Source organism: Agrilus planipennis, unplaced genomic scaffold (assembly GCF_000699045.2).
Source record: "Agrilus planipennis isolate EAB-ADULT unplaced genomic scaffold, Apla_2.0 scaffold329, whole genome shotgun sequence".
NCBI lineage: Eukaryota > Metazoa > Arthropoda > Insecta > Coleoptera > Buprestidae > Agrilus > Agrilus planipennis.
This window is the reverse complement of record NW_020439029.1, coordinates 89,376-104,181: the sequence shown is the minus strand read 5'-3', so window position 1 is coordinate 104,181 and position 14,806 is coordinate 89,376. Positions and strand designations below refer to the sequence as shown.

Here is a 14,806-nt window from a genome sequence, read left to right as displayed (position 1 = left end):
TGTTGTGGTCAAAAATTTAATAATTTTTATTGAAGAAAATTTATGTGTTATATAGGGTTTATTTTGACTTCAGCATCTACACTTCATATTTTGCTTCAACCATTTGAAAGAATATGAAATACAACTTTTACTTTGTAACTTGCGTTTGGTTTTTTCACCTCTACGTACAGTGATCTAAATGTTGTTGACCTTTACCTGTTAGTCCTTTTGTTTATTCACCTTTATTCGGGAGCTGAAGGTATAAGAATACTAGTGTCTGAAAGAAGTGTTGAACTTCGGTTAGCGTTGATGATGTATTATTGGTGCCGGATTTGAAATTACTTGTGTGTGACCCAATTTGAGCGCATTTGATGGGATTCTTCGTGCATTTTATTAATTCTCTTACATCGCCAGTCTTGCTCGAGACCGTGTTTTGAGTGGACAGACAGCGAGAGTCAGTTATGTGGCATTTCAGTGAGTGAGTGTTTTAATAAATGCGCGCAAATTGTTATTCTGGTCTCATTTTCGACCAACTTCAGCAAACCTTAATTCATCTATTTTTGAAAGTCTAAGGTATAGTGTAATACATAAAATTAAGGTAGGTAAGTCTCACAATCGGAAATGCATACGCATATGGCACGCGCTTTTTTAGACAATTTTTCTTATTAGTTTTGTAAGGCTTTTCTGTACACCGAAGAAAGTAGCTACAATTTTGGTGAAACAGATAGATACTTTCGAGAAAGCTATTGGTTTTTGAATTATTATTTGTATAGCTACAAGAAAGTGCGGAAAACTAATTCTTTTGTTAGGTAGATTATAAATTGTAATGAAAAGTTTCATTCTATAATACTTATTTGTATCTAAAGACAATTCGTTTGTATAACTGTTTGTAGTTCCGTGTTTGGAAGAATTTACTGCAGTTATAGATATACGTGCGAGTACGGTATAAATTTAGGATATGTAAAACTGTTTTTGAAAGTAGGACTTTGTTTCTGGTGTCTAAAAGTTAATGAGGTTTATGCTTAAACAATTAATTTCACAAAAAAATATTGAAATTACATATTTCGTGTAATACCACTTTCCATATTTTTCGTTATTCCTGGACAATGATGTAAATTTTATGTAGACTGCACATATTGGAATATTGAAAGGGAAATCACCTACAGGTGATGTAGAGGGCAGCTCTTGGGCTTTAAAAATAAAGAATTATTATTGTGTTCATAAAATAAAAATTAAAAAAAAGTGACAGTATTTTTTATTATGTCCCTAATTCAATAAATTATTTTGGAACTTAAAAAAGAATTAAAATTTCATTTGAAATTTGATATTAGAAAACTAAGTTTTGTTTTGTACCAAAATGTAAATTTGCATGCAATGATACGGATAACTGCCCAAATAAATAATAATTAGTACCTAATGCAGAGTAGCATATATGTCACTATTCTGTATTCCTCTTATTATGCTTGGCCCTACCTGTTTCCGGTTTCGTACTATCATTTTAATCCTTTTATGACTATTATAATTTTCGAAACTGTTGTACTTAATCAAATACTAATATGTTTGATTATGGATAGAGTAACGAATTAAAGATTGTGTTAAAAAAATAAGAATCAACAGTACCTACCTGCTTATTCAAATTAACTAATAATTTATTATGTTTTTTTAGAGGATTTAGTATGAATACGTAATTATGCAAGTAGTTAAGAGAAACAAGAATTGTTTTTGAAATAAAAATAGATACGGAAGTCAAGATAGTTTTGTATTAGGTTTATTGTTACTGATCATTAGAATAGGTGCTAATATTCCCATTATAATTAATATTTTACTAGTCGCGAGTTCATCAAGTTTTTAATTTTTTTATTTAATTAATATCCGACCTGAGCCATTTTACGTTACATACTGTAATTTTGAAATATAGAATTATGTAAATCCGATTAGATATGCCTGAAAATAATAGTTGTGTTTATTCGTTTTAATATAATATTTATTTCTGTTACATACGTTTATTGAAAATTGCGATTACGATAATCAGTTTGTTTACAGTAACATTTACCCTGTAGTGATGAGGTTTTCTTTCCGTATTATTTTCTCTCTTGATGTTACTGTTTAATTAAGAGATGAAAAAAATAGTAATTTTACTTATGATTATTATGAGTAAATTTTATGGACAAAGGCATTTGATTGCTACTGGCGTGTATTGTTAAGTAGTGCAACAATAAAAAGTTTTTACTGTAAGATTAGTCCACAATTAGTCTGACCCTGACAGAGAAAGTTTGTTTATAAAATCGTACAGACATATGCAGGTATAGGTAAATATATAAAGAGAGCTTTCTGGATCCTTTCTCTGGTTTGTTCTGTATTTTATTTAATTAAATGTACAAATGTTTAATAAATTGGTGTCTGTAATTATTTTAATTAACATGAAAACATAAACAGTGAACATAATCTCACAAATGTGCGTGTCGCTTTAATTAAGCTAGAAAAGTTTTGCTTACTTACGTAAATTAAAAACTTTATTTATAAATTCAAATTCTAGAAAAACATAATAGAGATAATAAATACGTTATTTGATTAAAATTATAATATGTAATAACAATTGTAAATTATTCTTCATGATTAGTTAAGAGGGTACTTTGAATATAGTTATCAACCTAAACTGAAAGATAAGGTCTTCTATTTAAATTATTTTCTTTATTTTATCTATCTAAATAATTAAATAAAAAATTGCTTTTACTCATAATGTTAATACAAGTATGGGATTTTTGGCATTGTCATTAGTTATTGGTCTCTGGTATTGGGATTTTCCTGTTAGTAATATAGGCAAAATCAGTGTAATGTAAATTTGTCCTTCGGGAAAAGTCTTCAATATTGGTTAACTGTGACGCCCCCTAGCCATGGATTTGAAAAATGACTCAATGAAAAAGTACTCAGGGGCATCCCCATGTATTCATTTTTGAACTCAGGTGAAGGCTTTTCTTTTTGTTGTTAATGGAACTTGAATTTTCATGTTACACCCTTTTAATTTTTGGAGCTGTGTTCATATATTTATTATTGTTACCGATATTATCAAAAGAAAATAATAAAACAAACACTATTTCAATTAGACAAAATGACATTATTAAAAAACAGTGAATGATTTATTTATATTTATACTAAAAATGTTTAGGGTAGTTCCTATTACTTATAATTAATGCAGTTAAGAAGAAAGTGCAAGAGAAGTTATACATTTTACGTTGTGATAAAAGATTTAATTGTCTACTTTCGCTTGACTGCTTAATAAGTATGAATAAAAATGTTTACCCATGCTTTGGTTTAACAACTACTTAAAATAATTATTAGCAGGCACCTGTTATTATAATATTGTTTTCTAACTTTCTCCCTCTTCTAATGTAACATTTATTAATTTTTCTTTGTTTTTGAGTAGAAAATTGTCACAAGGAAGTGACCAAGTTACCTGAAAATGTTCTTATTATTAAATGACAATTTGTTCAGTTACAAAAATAATAATTGAGCTTTCTTTTCTTTGTTTATTTTCACTTGTTTATTCTGCTATTGAAGTTTTTATACAACATATTTTTATTTAAATGTTTCATGAACTTCTGTAGGTATTACAAAATTTTTCTTTGTGAAGTAATTCCTTTGTACGAAATAATTCATGTGAGGAAACGTCTATTACATCGTTAACCTGCATCATACGTAAGTGGAAAATCGCTGTTGAAATATATTTGTTAAAATTCAACTTATCTACTACATTTATTATAATAAGAAAAACATTAAACCTTCTTTGTTTTAATTAATTTATTGTGTAATCGTTTGAACGAACTATTCTATTAACCTTGATAATTACAACAAACAATGGCTAATAGTACTTTCTAATTTATATAAAAAACAAGGAGAATAATCAATGCATATGCCACAATACCTATACATAAAATTCGAATGACAAAACTCGTCAAATGAACACCCTGTATGCGATAAGATAATTTTATGATGTGATGTTGAAGGGTCAAAGTTGTCTCTGGTTAAACCTTTTTTTTTTAGTGATTTCAATTTTTCTAATTTATTGTTAAGAAGAGGCATTCGTTGATTCATTTGTTTCTTGTTTCGCTAATTCAATAAACGTGTAAAATGTACCGTTTTGTGAGTCATTGTCTGACTTACACGAAATCAGGAGGACACTGCCTCGAAGTGGCTAGTGACCTAAGTTCTTGGAACAAATCACAAAGAAGTACACATCGGGTTTTTAACACTTTAATTAAACGAATAAAACAAACGATTTGATTCCCTAGCTAATTGGATAATGAAAGTTATTAGATATCATATTTATATTACTAAGAAATTCAAGTATCTGCAATTTCATAGTAATTTTCTATGTACTGTCTTCCAGACACGTAGTCACGATCTTTTTCAGCTTTCAGCTTGTGATAACAAATAAAGAAGGAACATTACGTTTTTAAATATGTACTCAAATTATTTGATAAATGTATCATTAGTATATAAAAAAGTATTTACTATTTTAGACATTTTAAAGTATGTATTTATTACTAACGAATTTTATGTATCTACAAACGTTGCGTTGAATAGGATTCATCTAAAACAAATATCTGAAGGAATAACAATTTAACAACTTGCCATTTATTATTATTATTATTAGGTAAAAATAAGTAGAAGAATGTTTTCATTTAATATAGTACCTACGTTTTGGAAGGTATGCCACCGATTTTCCACGGCGAAGAAACATAGACACCAAAGTACTTAAATCTGTATTCATACGGTGATTTTTGTAATTCTTTTTGTAAGTTTCAACACAGCTGCATTCTAAAACCTATTGATTGAGAAACATCACGAACAAAAGTTGTTTCATTAGTTTTATTATAACTTCTTAACGCTAAATATTAGTTTAATGCCTACGGTATATTACATCGTCATCGAGATCATCAGTCCTAAGTCCAGTTTTTCCTATCCTGAGCTAATCCTCGTATTTCCCTAAATCTCTGTTTTTAATTTCTACTGCTCCTTCTATCCTGAGTTATTTGACTTCCTAGATTCCGAAAATCAGCAACTTCTAGTTTTTCGTCTCCTATCTTTATATTCGCTCTTTCGCTACTTTTTCTTCCCTTGCATATCAGTATTTTTGTTTTACTTTTATTTATTTTCATACAATACTGTTTCGCCAATACCGCTTCAATTTTATTTAGAGCTATCTCTAAGTCCTCCTTGCTAGATGCTAATACTACTATATCATCTGCAAATCTAAGCATATTAATCTTTTGCCCCTGTATATCGATCCCTAAGGTTGTCCTGTCTGAAATGATGTATTGTTTTCAATCTCATTCTATTTTGCTGCGATAGGGATTGCAAAATCATTCTGAACGTGATTCTTTTAATATTAAAATAAAGTTTACAATTTCAAAAACAGTTTTACAACAAAACCTCTTGCGAATCGAAGATTACTGTCAATAAAGTGATAAGTAATATAAATCTCTTTTTGCAGCCGACATGGTGAAAATTACTATTTTTCTACCCCTCTGCATCCTTCTTCACACGGTTTATGTATTATGTAAGAAAAAAAACCGTTTAAAAAGTAAAAGGGTATTTGTTAAAAGAATGGATTTTCAGGTGGACCTATAATAATCGATAAGTTACCTGATATCATAGAAAATCTTACTGTGGAAAATGAGACTCTGCCGGAATATGAAGAAGAAGAAAACTCTTTTAAAGATACGTGGAATTATAAAATTCAACCAAGCAGGACTCCTGTTCTATTACAGTTTATAAAAAATCACACTTTACCTCCTGCTGCAAGTGGCACTGTAAGTACGTAATGTTTGGCAATTGCTGTAGTGTCTGCCTAAACGAACAGGTGAAATCTAGAGATGTAATTAAAACTTTAACTTGTGCGAGGATCAGTTCACTTAAAATTAATTTGAATATTTCACAATGACTTTCAATTACTTATTGATGGATGATTTCTACTGATTTCAAGTGGTTTCAAAATATATTTACGATTAGAATAAAGAATCATTTACTGTGTAATGATTCCAGAGGATTCTCTGGCAATTTCTAGTAATTTAATTCTTACTTAGAACGTACGGGTTATTACTTTGTAACTTCACCGAGATTTCACTGATCTCATAAATTCGTAGTCGAGAAAATACTAACTACTTGCCAGTGAATACATAATTTAGATTGATTTCATTTTAAACCTAATCAGTATTATTTTAATCAAATAATCATGATTAAATATAATGCTGTAGAATTGTAATATTAAATTAAATGCTTCTTAAAGATTTAAAATCATTTAGGAATACGATTGAGCTTGTATTGGTTTTATTAGTTGGTGTAACTATATTCAAAAAACTTCTGTTGTGGCAGAAATAAACCTATAATACCACATAAGTTTAATTATAACTTATAAAATTTTGGTACGAGTTTTTGCATTCGCCAAATTCTAAATATCAGTTGTTTTGGCTGGGGGAGGGGGCTGATTCAGTCCCTTAAGCATCCCCTTATTGGGTATGAGGAATGCATTGCTTTATGAATTTTTGAAGAATCTGGTTTCAATTCCGATAGTTACGCCACTGGGTTTCTAGTAACAAAAACAGTCTTTAATATTACCCTTCTTAAAAAATGTTCAAGGGCCGTTTATTGTGGGAATTGGACCAGGAAAAATCGTCCCATCTTCCCATGTTTTTTGATAAAGCTTTAAAAATAATGCACTTAAAACAAGTAGCTTTCGAAATTGAAAATAGCGTAATGTCAAAAGTCTCTTGTACAGCTTGTAAAGCTGGTAAGTTGAACAACATTTAGGTGAGTCATTTGTTATTAATTGTTACTGTTTTAGGGGCTGGATTGTTGCAACACTACATCCGGACGGGAAAATCTGAAACCGAAATAAAAAAGACAATCTACCAGTTTTGCGTATCGTTAAAAATACAATCTGCCAGAGTTTGTGAAGGAATAACGGAATTGTTTGCAGGAGAAGTTATTTATGTTTTAGGAAAAGTAAAATATGGTAAAAATCGAAAATGATGCTTATTTCAAGTATAGTTACAGCATAGATGAAATTTTATTTCAGGTCCGGATGAAGTTTGTAGTTTTGTTATCGGTGACGCCTGTGGAGATGTCTATAACCCTTATCACGAGTGGGAGGTGGTATTTCCACCTGTACCAAAACCTCCAGAAAAACCACAAGATATTCCAAAGGTTAAAATATATTTTTATTTTTACTGCCATAATTTTTATGTATCTACGCTTTTTTTGATTGGTGTAGGTAACATTGAAGAAAATAACCTTTTTTAATTAAATGAACAAAATTTCATCTGATATATAGGGTGACCAAAAATTTGACCTGTTTCTTGAATGGGAACACACTATAGTTCATTTACAACAAATAAAGTCGTTTCGACTAGGGTCAAAAATGCGTAGTTAGTCAAGGTTTTTAGATTTTTTTATGAACCAACGTCAAATTGATAATCATTAAACCATTTGTGCTTTTTTAGAAAATTTATGAAACAAGGAACTAGAAAAGTAATTATCATTAATGTCCCTTAAGACATTGTTTTTGATGTCGCCTGAAAATTTTTAAAAAGATTTTCTGAAACCTTCATAAGTCAGTAAACATTAATTTTGGATTTGTTAGGGTTTTTAGTTGTTGAATTTCCTGCATATTTATTTATTTATTTATTTATCTGAGTACGTTTAAGTTAATATTTTTCGATATATCTTTTTATAGCCAAGTGCCCCGTCATTTAAAGTATTACATTTGTCTGACACGCATTACGATCCCTATTATTTGGAGGGTAGTAATGCAGACTGCGCAGAGCCTTTGTGTTGTCGATTAACAAATGGTCCTGCAGCATCCAAAGAACAAGCTGCCGGCAAGTAGGTTTTGTTTAATATTTAACGTGCTCTCGTAAAAAATATTTTAACTTCGTAGATGGGGTGATTACCGAAAATGCGACACACCAAAAATAACTGTCGATAACATGTTTAAACATATAGCCGATACCCATCACGTAAGATATAAATTATATGTACTTTGATTGGCTGTGCAATTTTTAAAATCAATTTTAAATCCTGTTAGGATATTGATTATATTATTTGGACTGGCGATTTGCCGCCTCACGATATTTGGAATCAAACCAGGGAGGAAAATTTGAAAATTCTTAAAGAAACTGTTCAGCAAATGTCTGACACATTTCCGGGTGTTCCAATTTTCCCAGCCCTTGGCAATCACGAATCTGCACCAGTCAATAGGTAAAAAAAGTTGTTTGGTGTCGTGGGACACTTGGTAGGAATGAAGTTTGATAAATTGAAAATAATGTTTAAATTATTACTAATATATAATTAAATTTAACTTCCTATGCCCTTTTCTGTACCCCTGATAATGTGTGAACAAAATTTCATGTTAGGTTTTACCAGCGGCTTTGCTCGTGTTGATATTCTAAATACTTGTCAAAAATCATCGACGACTACATAGAATTAATCTTTTAATCCTTCGGGAACAATTTTTTCTCTAGACAAAAGGTACCCTATGTACTTTTCTGGACTCCTAGCTGACTATGTGTGTGCAAAATTTCATGACAGGTTTTACCCGGGGCTTCGCTCGCGTTGATATCCTAAATACTTGTCAAAAATCATCGACGACTATATAGAATTAATCTTTTTATCCTTCGGGAACAATTTTTTTTCTAGACAAAAAGTACCCTATGTCCTTTTCTGGACTCCTAGCTGACTATATGTGTGCAAAATTTCATGACAGCTTTTACCCGGGGCTTCGCTCGCGTTGATATCCTAAATACTTGTCAAAAATCATCGACAACTACATAGAGTTAATCTTTTTATCCTTCGGGAACAATTTTTTCTCTAGACAAAAGGTACCCTATGTACTTTTCTGGACTCCTAGCTGACAATGTGTGTACAAAATTTCATGACAGGTTTTACCCGGGGCTTCGCTCGCGTTGATATCCTAAATACTTGTCAAAAATCATCGACGACTACATAGAATTAATCTTTTAATCCTTCGGGAACAATTTTTTCTTTAGACAAAAGGTACCCTATGTACTTTTCTGGACTCCTAGCTGACTATGTGTGTGCAAAATTTCATGACAGGTTTTACCCGGGGCTTTGCTCGCGTTGATATCCTAAATACTTGTCAAAAATCATCGACGACTATATAGAATTAATCTTTTTATCCTTCGGGAACAATTTTTTATCTAGACAAAAAGTACCCTATGTACTTTTCTGGACTCCTAGCTGACAATGTGTGTACAAAATTTCATGACAGGTTTTACTCGCGACTTCGTTGGCGTTGATGTTTTAAATACTTGTCAAAAATCATCGACAACTACATAGAACTAATCTTTTTATCCTTCGGGAACAATTTTTTTTATAGATAAAAGGTACCCTATGTGATTTTCCGTACTCCTGACAATGTGTGTACAAAATTTCATGACAGGTTTTTTGTCCCTGTCCTAAATAAAATATTTTTAGATCTGTCATCCCGATCCAGGACTTTTCCTGTTTAATGTTAACTCAGAAATAGTGTAGGAAGCTACGTTAATATCTGATTAATTCGTGCTTCCTACGTCAAAATTTTAATTTCATGTTTTATTTTTGTTACGACCTTGTAAATTAGCAGTAAAAAGATGCATTTTCTTGAAAACTTCTCAATTATTTTTAATTATTCTCATTAGTTGAAATTATTATTTGTTCTTTGTTATTATTCAGTGAAATAAAAATAATNTCCAAATCACCTCTTATCGAATTTTAGCGAAATTCTATGAATTACGACAAACCAGCCCACAAAACAATATCGAATTGATATACGTCAGCTGAGTAAAATTGAAAACTACAAGATATTGTGGTGTGCTAATTAATATATATAATCCAAAATTCTTGGAACACGATTCGAAACACTTCACTAATTTGATTAACCCAAAGCTAAAGAAACTATAGATTCCATTTATTTCTCTTATTACAATGTGTAAAAGATCAGAAACAAATTGGGGTTGTAAATATTTCGAAATAAAATGGTTGATGGTGATTTTACATCAATAAAATTATTTTGGCTCCGATCTTTCACGCTAAGCAAACTGTTTTGGCATCAGTGTCATTGTTTCAAATTGAAACGGTGACAGGTGCAAATAAAGAAGCATATAGAAGAATGGTTTGTTGCTGAACTGAAGAATAACAGAAAGATAAAAAATTATACCACAATCACTTCAAACAGAAAAATATGAATTATTCTTAATCTTCGTAGCTGGTGATATAGTGCAAACACCACCATTAGTCTAGAAAAACTACGAAAGTAAAAGAATGAGCAAATGACTGCGATGTTTTCTAAAAAAATATTTTATACTTAAGTAAATGTAGAAAATTAAACAGGTACTACAATAAATATTTATTTGAAAAAAAGTATTTTAAAAATACGCACTTATTTTGCATTTAGCATTTAAAATACAAAATGGAAATCTATTTTGTATTTTACATTTGAAATAACAAATCAAAAAAGTATTTGCATTTTGTATTTAAATACATCTAAAAAACCATTTTGCACATCTCTAGTTAGGAAGCAACTCCAGTCTTTAGACTTTGTTTTGGTCCTGTAATTAGTTTATTTTTGATGTACTTCCTTTAGATATTATTACAAAGCTAGTCCTGTACGACCATCTTGTGATGTGGATTGTAAAAAACGAATTTTATGTGATTTACATTCGGGAAGATCGCACGATAGAAAGAATCTATGTGAGTCAATCGAATCAAGGATCGATAACTCGTCATCGTCCTGGAAAGACTGGTTTTATAACACGATAACAGTTTCGTAAGTATTACTAATATCTAATCCTAATTTTCGGTGCTTAATTGTATTATTTGTAATTATTTTTGCATGCAATTCTGTCTTTGTTTGTATTTTTATTCCTGACTATAAAGTTTGTAGTATTTCGTTTTAAATACCTACAAACGGTAATGCTTTAATTTTCTCTCTAATTAGAACTTATGTTTAATACGAGAGAATATTATTATCATTATTTTGGAACGTTTTTGACCTGTTCCTTTTTGGTCTTCTAGTTTTCCTCCACCTTTTGTAAACACCCCCGAGAGTGCCATATCTTGGCTATATGACGAATTAGATAAACAGTGGAGAAAATGGTTACCGACGTCGGTCAGTAATACAGTTCGTAGGGGTGCTTTTTATTCAGTTCTTGTTAGACCAGGTTTCAGACTTATTTCTTTGAATATGAATTATTGTAACAACAAAAACTGGTAAGACCAAATATTTTTTGCTGCAGACATAAATTAAACGGTAGGTAATAATTTTAAGGTGGTTGCTCTTGAACAGTACCGATCCAGCTACTGAGTTGCAGTGGTTCATTTATGAATTACAGTCGGCTGAATTTAATTCCGAAAAAGTCCACATTATTGGTAAGATCTTCTATTTCAAGGGTCTATATGGCACATGTCTTACTGATTGAACTTTAGGTCATATTCCTCCGGGTCATTCCGACTGTCTAAAAGTTTGGTCACGTAATTATTACGCAATTATCAATCGATACGAGTCTATAATTGCAGCTCAATTTTTCGGTCATACCCATTACGACGAATTCGAAATATTTTACGACAATAAAGACCTAAGTAAGTGCCTTCGATATGCCTAAAAGTACAACTATTTAAGTTCATAATTGTACGTATTTAGGTCGTGCGATAAGTGTAGCATACCTGGGTCCATCAGTATCTCCCTATTACGATCTTAATCCAGGTTATCGAATTTATTATATTGACGGAGATCATGACGACACCACAAGGGTAATTAATACATATACTTTTGTCATGATAATATATCTACTGCCTTGTTGTAGGCTGTTGTTGATCACGAGTCATGGACCATGAATTTAAGGGAAGCTAATTTGTATGGGTACCCAATTTGGTTCAAACTTTATTCAGTAAGGCAGGCTTTTGGCATGGAGGCTTTGAGGCCCACAGACTGGGACAGCTTGGTACAAAAAATGTCGAACGATGTACAGCTGTTTGATTTATTTTACAAGTAAGATTTTTTTGGGATAGGCTTTCGCGGTCGGTAGGGTTGCCAACATATCTTTGGCGTTAGATAGTATTTTTCAAAAAATATGCTTCCTTACGTTTCGCTAACTCGAGTTGTGAGCTTATTCAGAAGTCCTTCCGACTCCAATGCTGAATGTGGTCCACACCTCTGACGAACCTTGCCATTCGAGCTAGCGAAACGTTAGGAATAGAGATGTGTGATTTATTTGAAATACTTGCATTTAAATCATCTGTTTTTGTCTTGTATTTAAATACTTTTTTGAGAAAAGCATTTTGTATTTTATTTAAAATACTTTTCCAAACGTATTTTCTATTTGTAAAATGCAAAATACGTTTTTGTCGTTAAGAGGACAAAGAGACATTCCATGAATGCTTTCTAATTCTTTAACTGAAGAGTGCACAAAAAATTCTAAACTCGTTGGAAATGGATAATCTAAAGTATTGGATCGATATTGTTTCCCGGGTTCAATGTCATAGTCCATGGAATTTTGAAGTTCCAAATTGATATCAGCTCCTTCCAAATCACCTCTTATCGAATTTTAGCGAAATTCTATGAATTACGACAAACCAGCCCACAAAACAATATCGAATTGATATACGTCAGCTGAGTAAAATTGAAAACTACAAGATATTGTGGTGTGCTAATTAATATATATAATCCAAAATTCTTGGAACACGATTCGAAACACTTCACTAATTTGATTAACCCAAAGCTAAAGAAACTATAGATTCCATTTATTTCTCTTATTACAATGTGTAAAAGATCAGAAACAAATTGGGGTTGTAAATATTTCGAAATAAAATGGTTGATGGTGATTTTACATCAATAAAATTATTTTGGCTCCGATCTTTCACGCTAAGCAAACTGTTTTGGCATCAGTGTCATTGTTTCAAATTGAAACGGTGACAGGTGCAAATAAAGAAGCATATAGAAGAATGGTTTGTTGCTGAACTGAAGAATAACAGAAAGATAAAAAATTATACCACAATCACTTCAAACAGAAAAATATGAATTATTCTTAATCTTCGTAGCTGGTGATATAGTGCAAACACCACCATTAGTCTAGAAAAACTACGAAAGTAAAAGAATGAGCAAATGACTGCGATGTTTTCTAAAAAAATATTTTATACTTAAGTAAATGTAGAAAATTAAACAGGTACTACAATAAATATTTATTTGAAAAAAAGTATTTTAAAAATACGCACTTATTTTGCATTTAGCATTTAAAATACAAAATGGAAATCTATTTTGTATTTTACATTTGAAATAACAAATCAAAAAAGTATTTGCATTTTGTATTTAAATACTTTTAAAAAAACATTTTGCACACTTCTACTCGTCACCTACATAAAATCCAGAAGAAAAGGCGTTAAAAATAGAAAAACTTGTAGCGTTAAAAATAACTTTCCCATTTAAATATAACAAGACTCATAGGTATCTCAAACAAATCAAAAATAATAAATGTTCAAGTGCAGTTGACATTCGGTCGGACGAGTGCAGTTGACGATAATTGATGTTCTCGAATAAAATCAAAGTAAAAATAAAAATGTCATCTTCCGGCTCCACGAATCAAAGGAAGTGGCCATTAACACCGCAGTCAAATAGAATTAATATTCATGAGTTGCCGTTCGCATATGATAGTAACACGCACACTATGGATCCCATGGTTTTTAACAGAAGATTAAGCATCACGTCACCGAATAAATTATTATAAAAGGTGATACAACTATTACGTTATGCCATTACAATACATTTTGCATTAGGTATATACACGAGCGGATATGTTTTAGAAAAGGAAAGCTGCTTATAATTATTAGTAACATAAATACATTACGTTCTACCAAGAAGAAGAAATTTTAAATTACAAAAGGTCACAAAAGTTTAAGAGAAAAAGGAAGAGCGAAAAACTGGAACGAACTAAGAGATAAAGTAAATCCATCAGTATGTAGTAAGAAAATAAAAATGGATACAAGTANGAACTTGACCAGGTATGGACTACTACCCTGCTACTAATTTTAACCACAAGGAGACACAGTAAACTTACAATAAATTAAAATTAATAATAAAAACTCCCTTCCTTAAATGCCTTTATATTTATTGCTTGCATCTCTTTCTTTTATCAATTTAATTGTATATACACATTTGTTTTATTGTACATATATGTGTGTACATTTGTAAAAATCTAGCCTTAATAATTAACTTTTAGTGTATTATTGTAGTCTGGTGACGGACACTTAGTTTGATCACACTCTGCCACAAAATTTAGGTAAGTTACAAACAATACTTCTTTAATGTCTATAGGTAGTCTTTACAGTTAAAATAATGAATTTATTTAATCAGATGTATTTACATTTTGATTATCATTAACACAGAGTTGTTGTGACAAAAAAGCTTGTACGTAATTTCTATTAGCGACAAGCCGGGTACCCAGTTTGGATTCCGTACCCGGCGGATCCGCCACTCTTTTAGGATCCGGCTGGGTACCAGATAAAGATGCTGGGTACTCGGTAATGCCAGGAAAAGACGAGCATCAGCAATAATAATTTAATAAGTGTAATAAAACCTAAAGCAAACAAAATAGCTCAAACTCCATTGAGCTATTTTGTTTGTTCTACAACAACCACTAAAGTTTTTCCAATGTTCATTTTTATAATAAAACCTACTTAATGAAAATTGGTAATTAAGATTGTATTGCGGTAGGTAGTTTGTCCTAAAATATATTATTTATTGATTACTATACTAAATTATTTATTATTTCGATAT

The 14,806-nt window shown here is 31.0% G+C and overlaps 1 protein-coding gene across 5 annotated transcripts; it reads left to right on the top strand.

Annotated features, from left to right (window-relative positions):
* Nucleotides 1–136: 136 nt before the first annotated feature.
* On the top strand, nucleotides 137–12,228 carry LOC108742324 (sphingomyelin phosphodiesterase). 5 transcript variants are annotated; one of them, XM_025976473.1, is made up of 14 exons: nucleotides 137–552; nucleotides 5,474–5,539; nucleotides 5,599–5,792; nucleotides 6,619–6,769; nucleotides 6,824–6,994; nucleotides 7,058–7,185; nucleotides 7,715–7,863; nucleotides 7,919–7,997; nucleotides 8,066–8,238; nucleotides 11,053–11,247; nucleotides 11,306–11,406; nucleotides 11,464–11,616; nucleotides 11,678–11,787; nucleotides 11,841–12,228. In XM_025976473.1, the coding sequence occupies exons 2-14, from the start codon at nucleotides 5,479–5,481 to the stop codon at nucleotides 12,027–12,029; spliced, it is 1,854 nt and encodes a 617-aa protein (XP_025832258.1). In that variant the 5' UTR covers nucleotides 137–552; nucleotides 5,474–5,478; the 3' UTR covers nucleotides 12,030–12,228. The 5 variants fall into 5 exon arrangements, with proteins under 5 accessions (XP_025832258.1, XP_025832254.1, XP_025832255.1 ...); XM_025976469.1 differs by having other exon boundaries at nucleotides 137–577; nucleotides 11,841–12,029; XM_025976470.1 differs by having other exon boundaries at nucleotides 137–581; nucleotides 11,841–12,029.
* The last annotated feature ends 2,578 nt before the right edge of the window (nucleotides 12,229–14,806 follow it).

Excerpts from the sequence above, each read along its gene's own strand:
- LOC108742324 (XM_025976473.1), top strand. The coding sequence starts at position 5,479 with ATGGTGAAAATTACTATTTTTCTACCCCTCTGCATCCTTCTTCACACG. Across the intron at positions 8,239-11,052 it reads GAATCTGCACCAGTCAATAG|TTTTCCTCCACCTTTTGTAA; the intron begins GTAAAAAAAGTT and ends TTGGTCTTCTAG. Across the intron at positions 11,407-11,463 it reads CGAAAAAGTCCACATTATTG|GTCATATTCCTCCGGGTCAT; the intron begins GTAAGATCTTCT and ends ATTGAACTTTAG.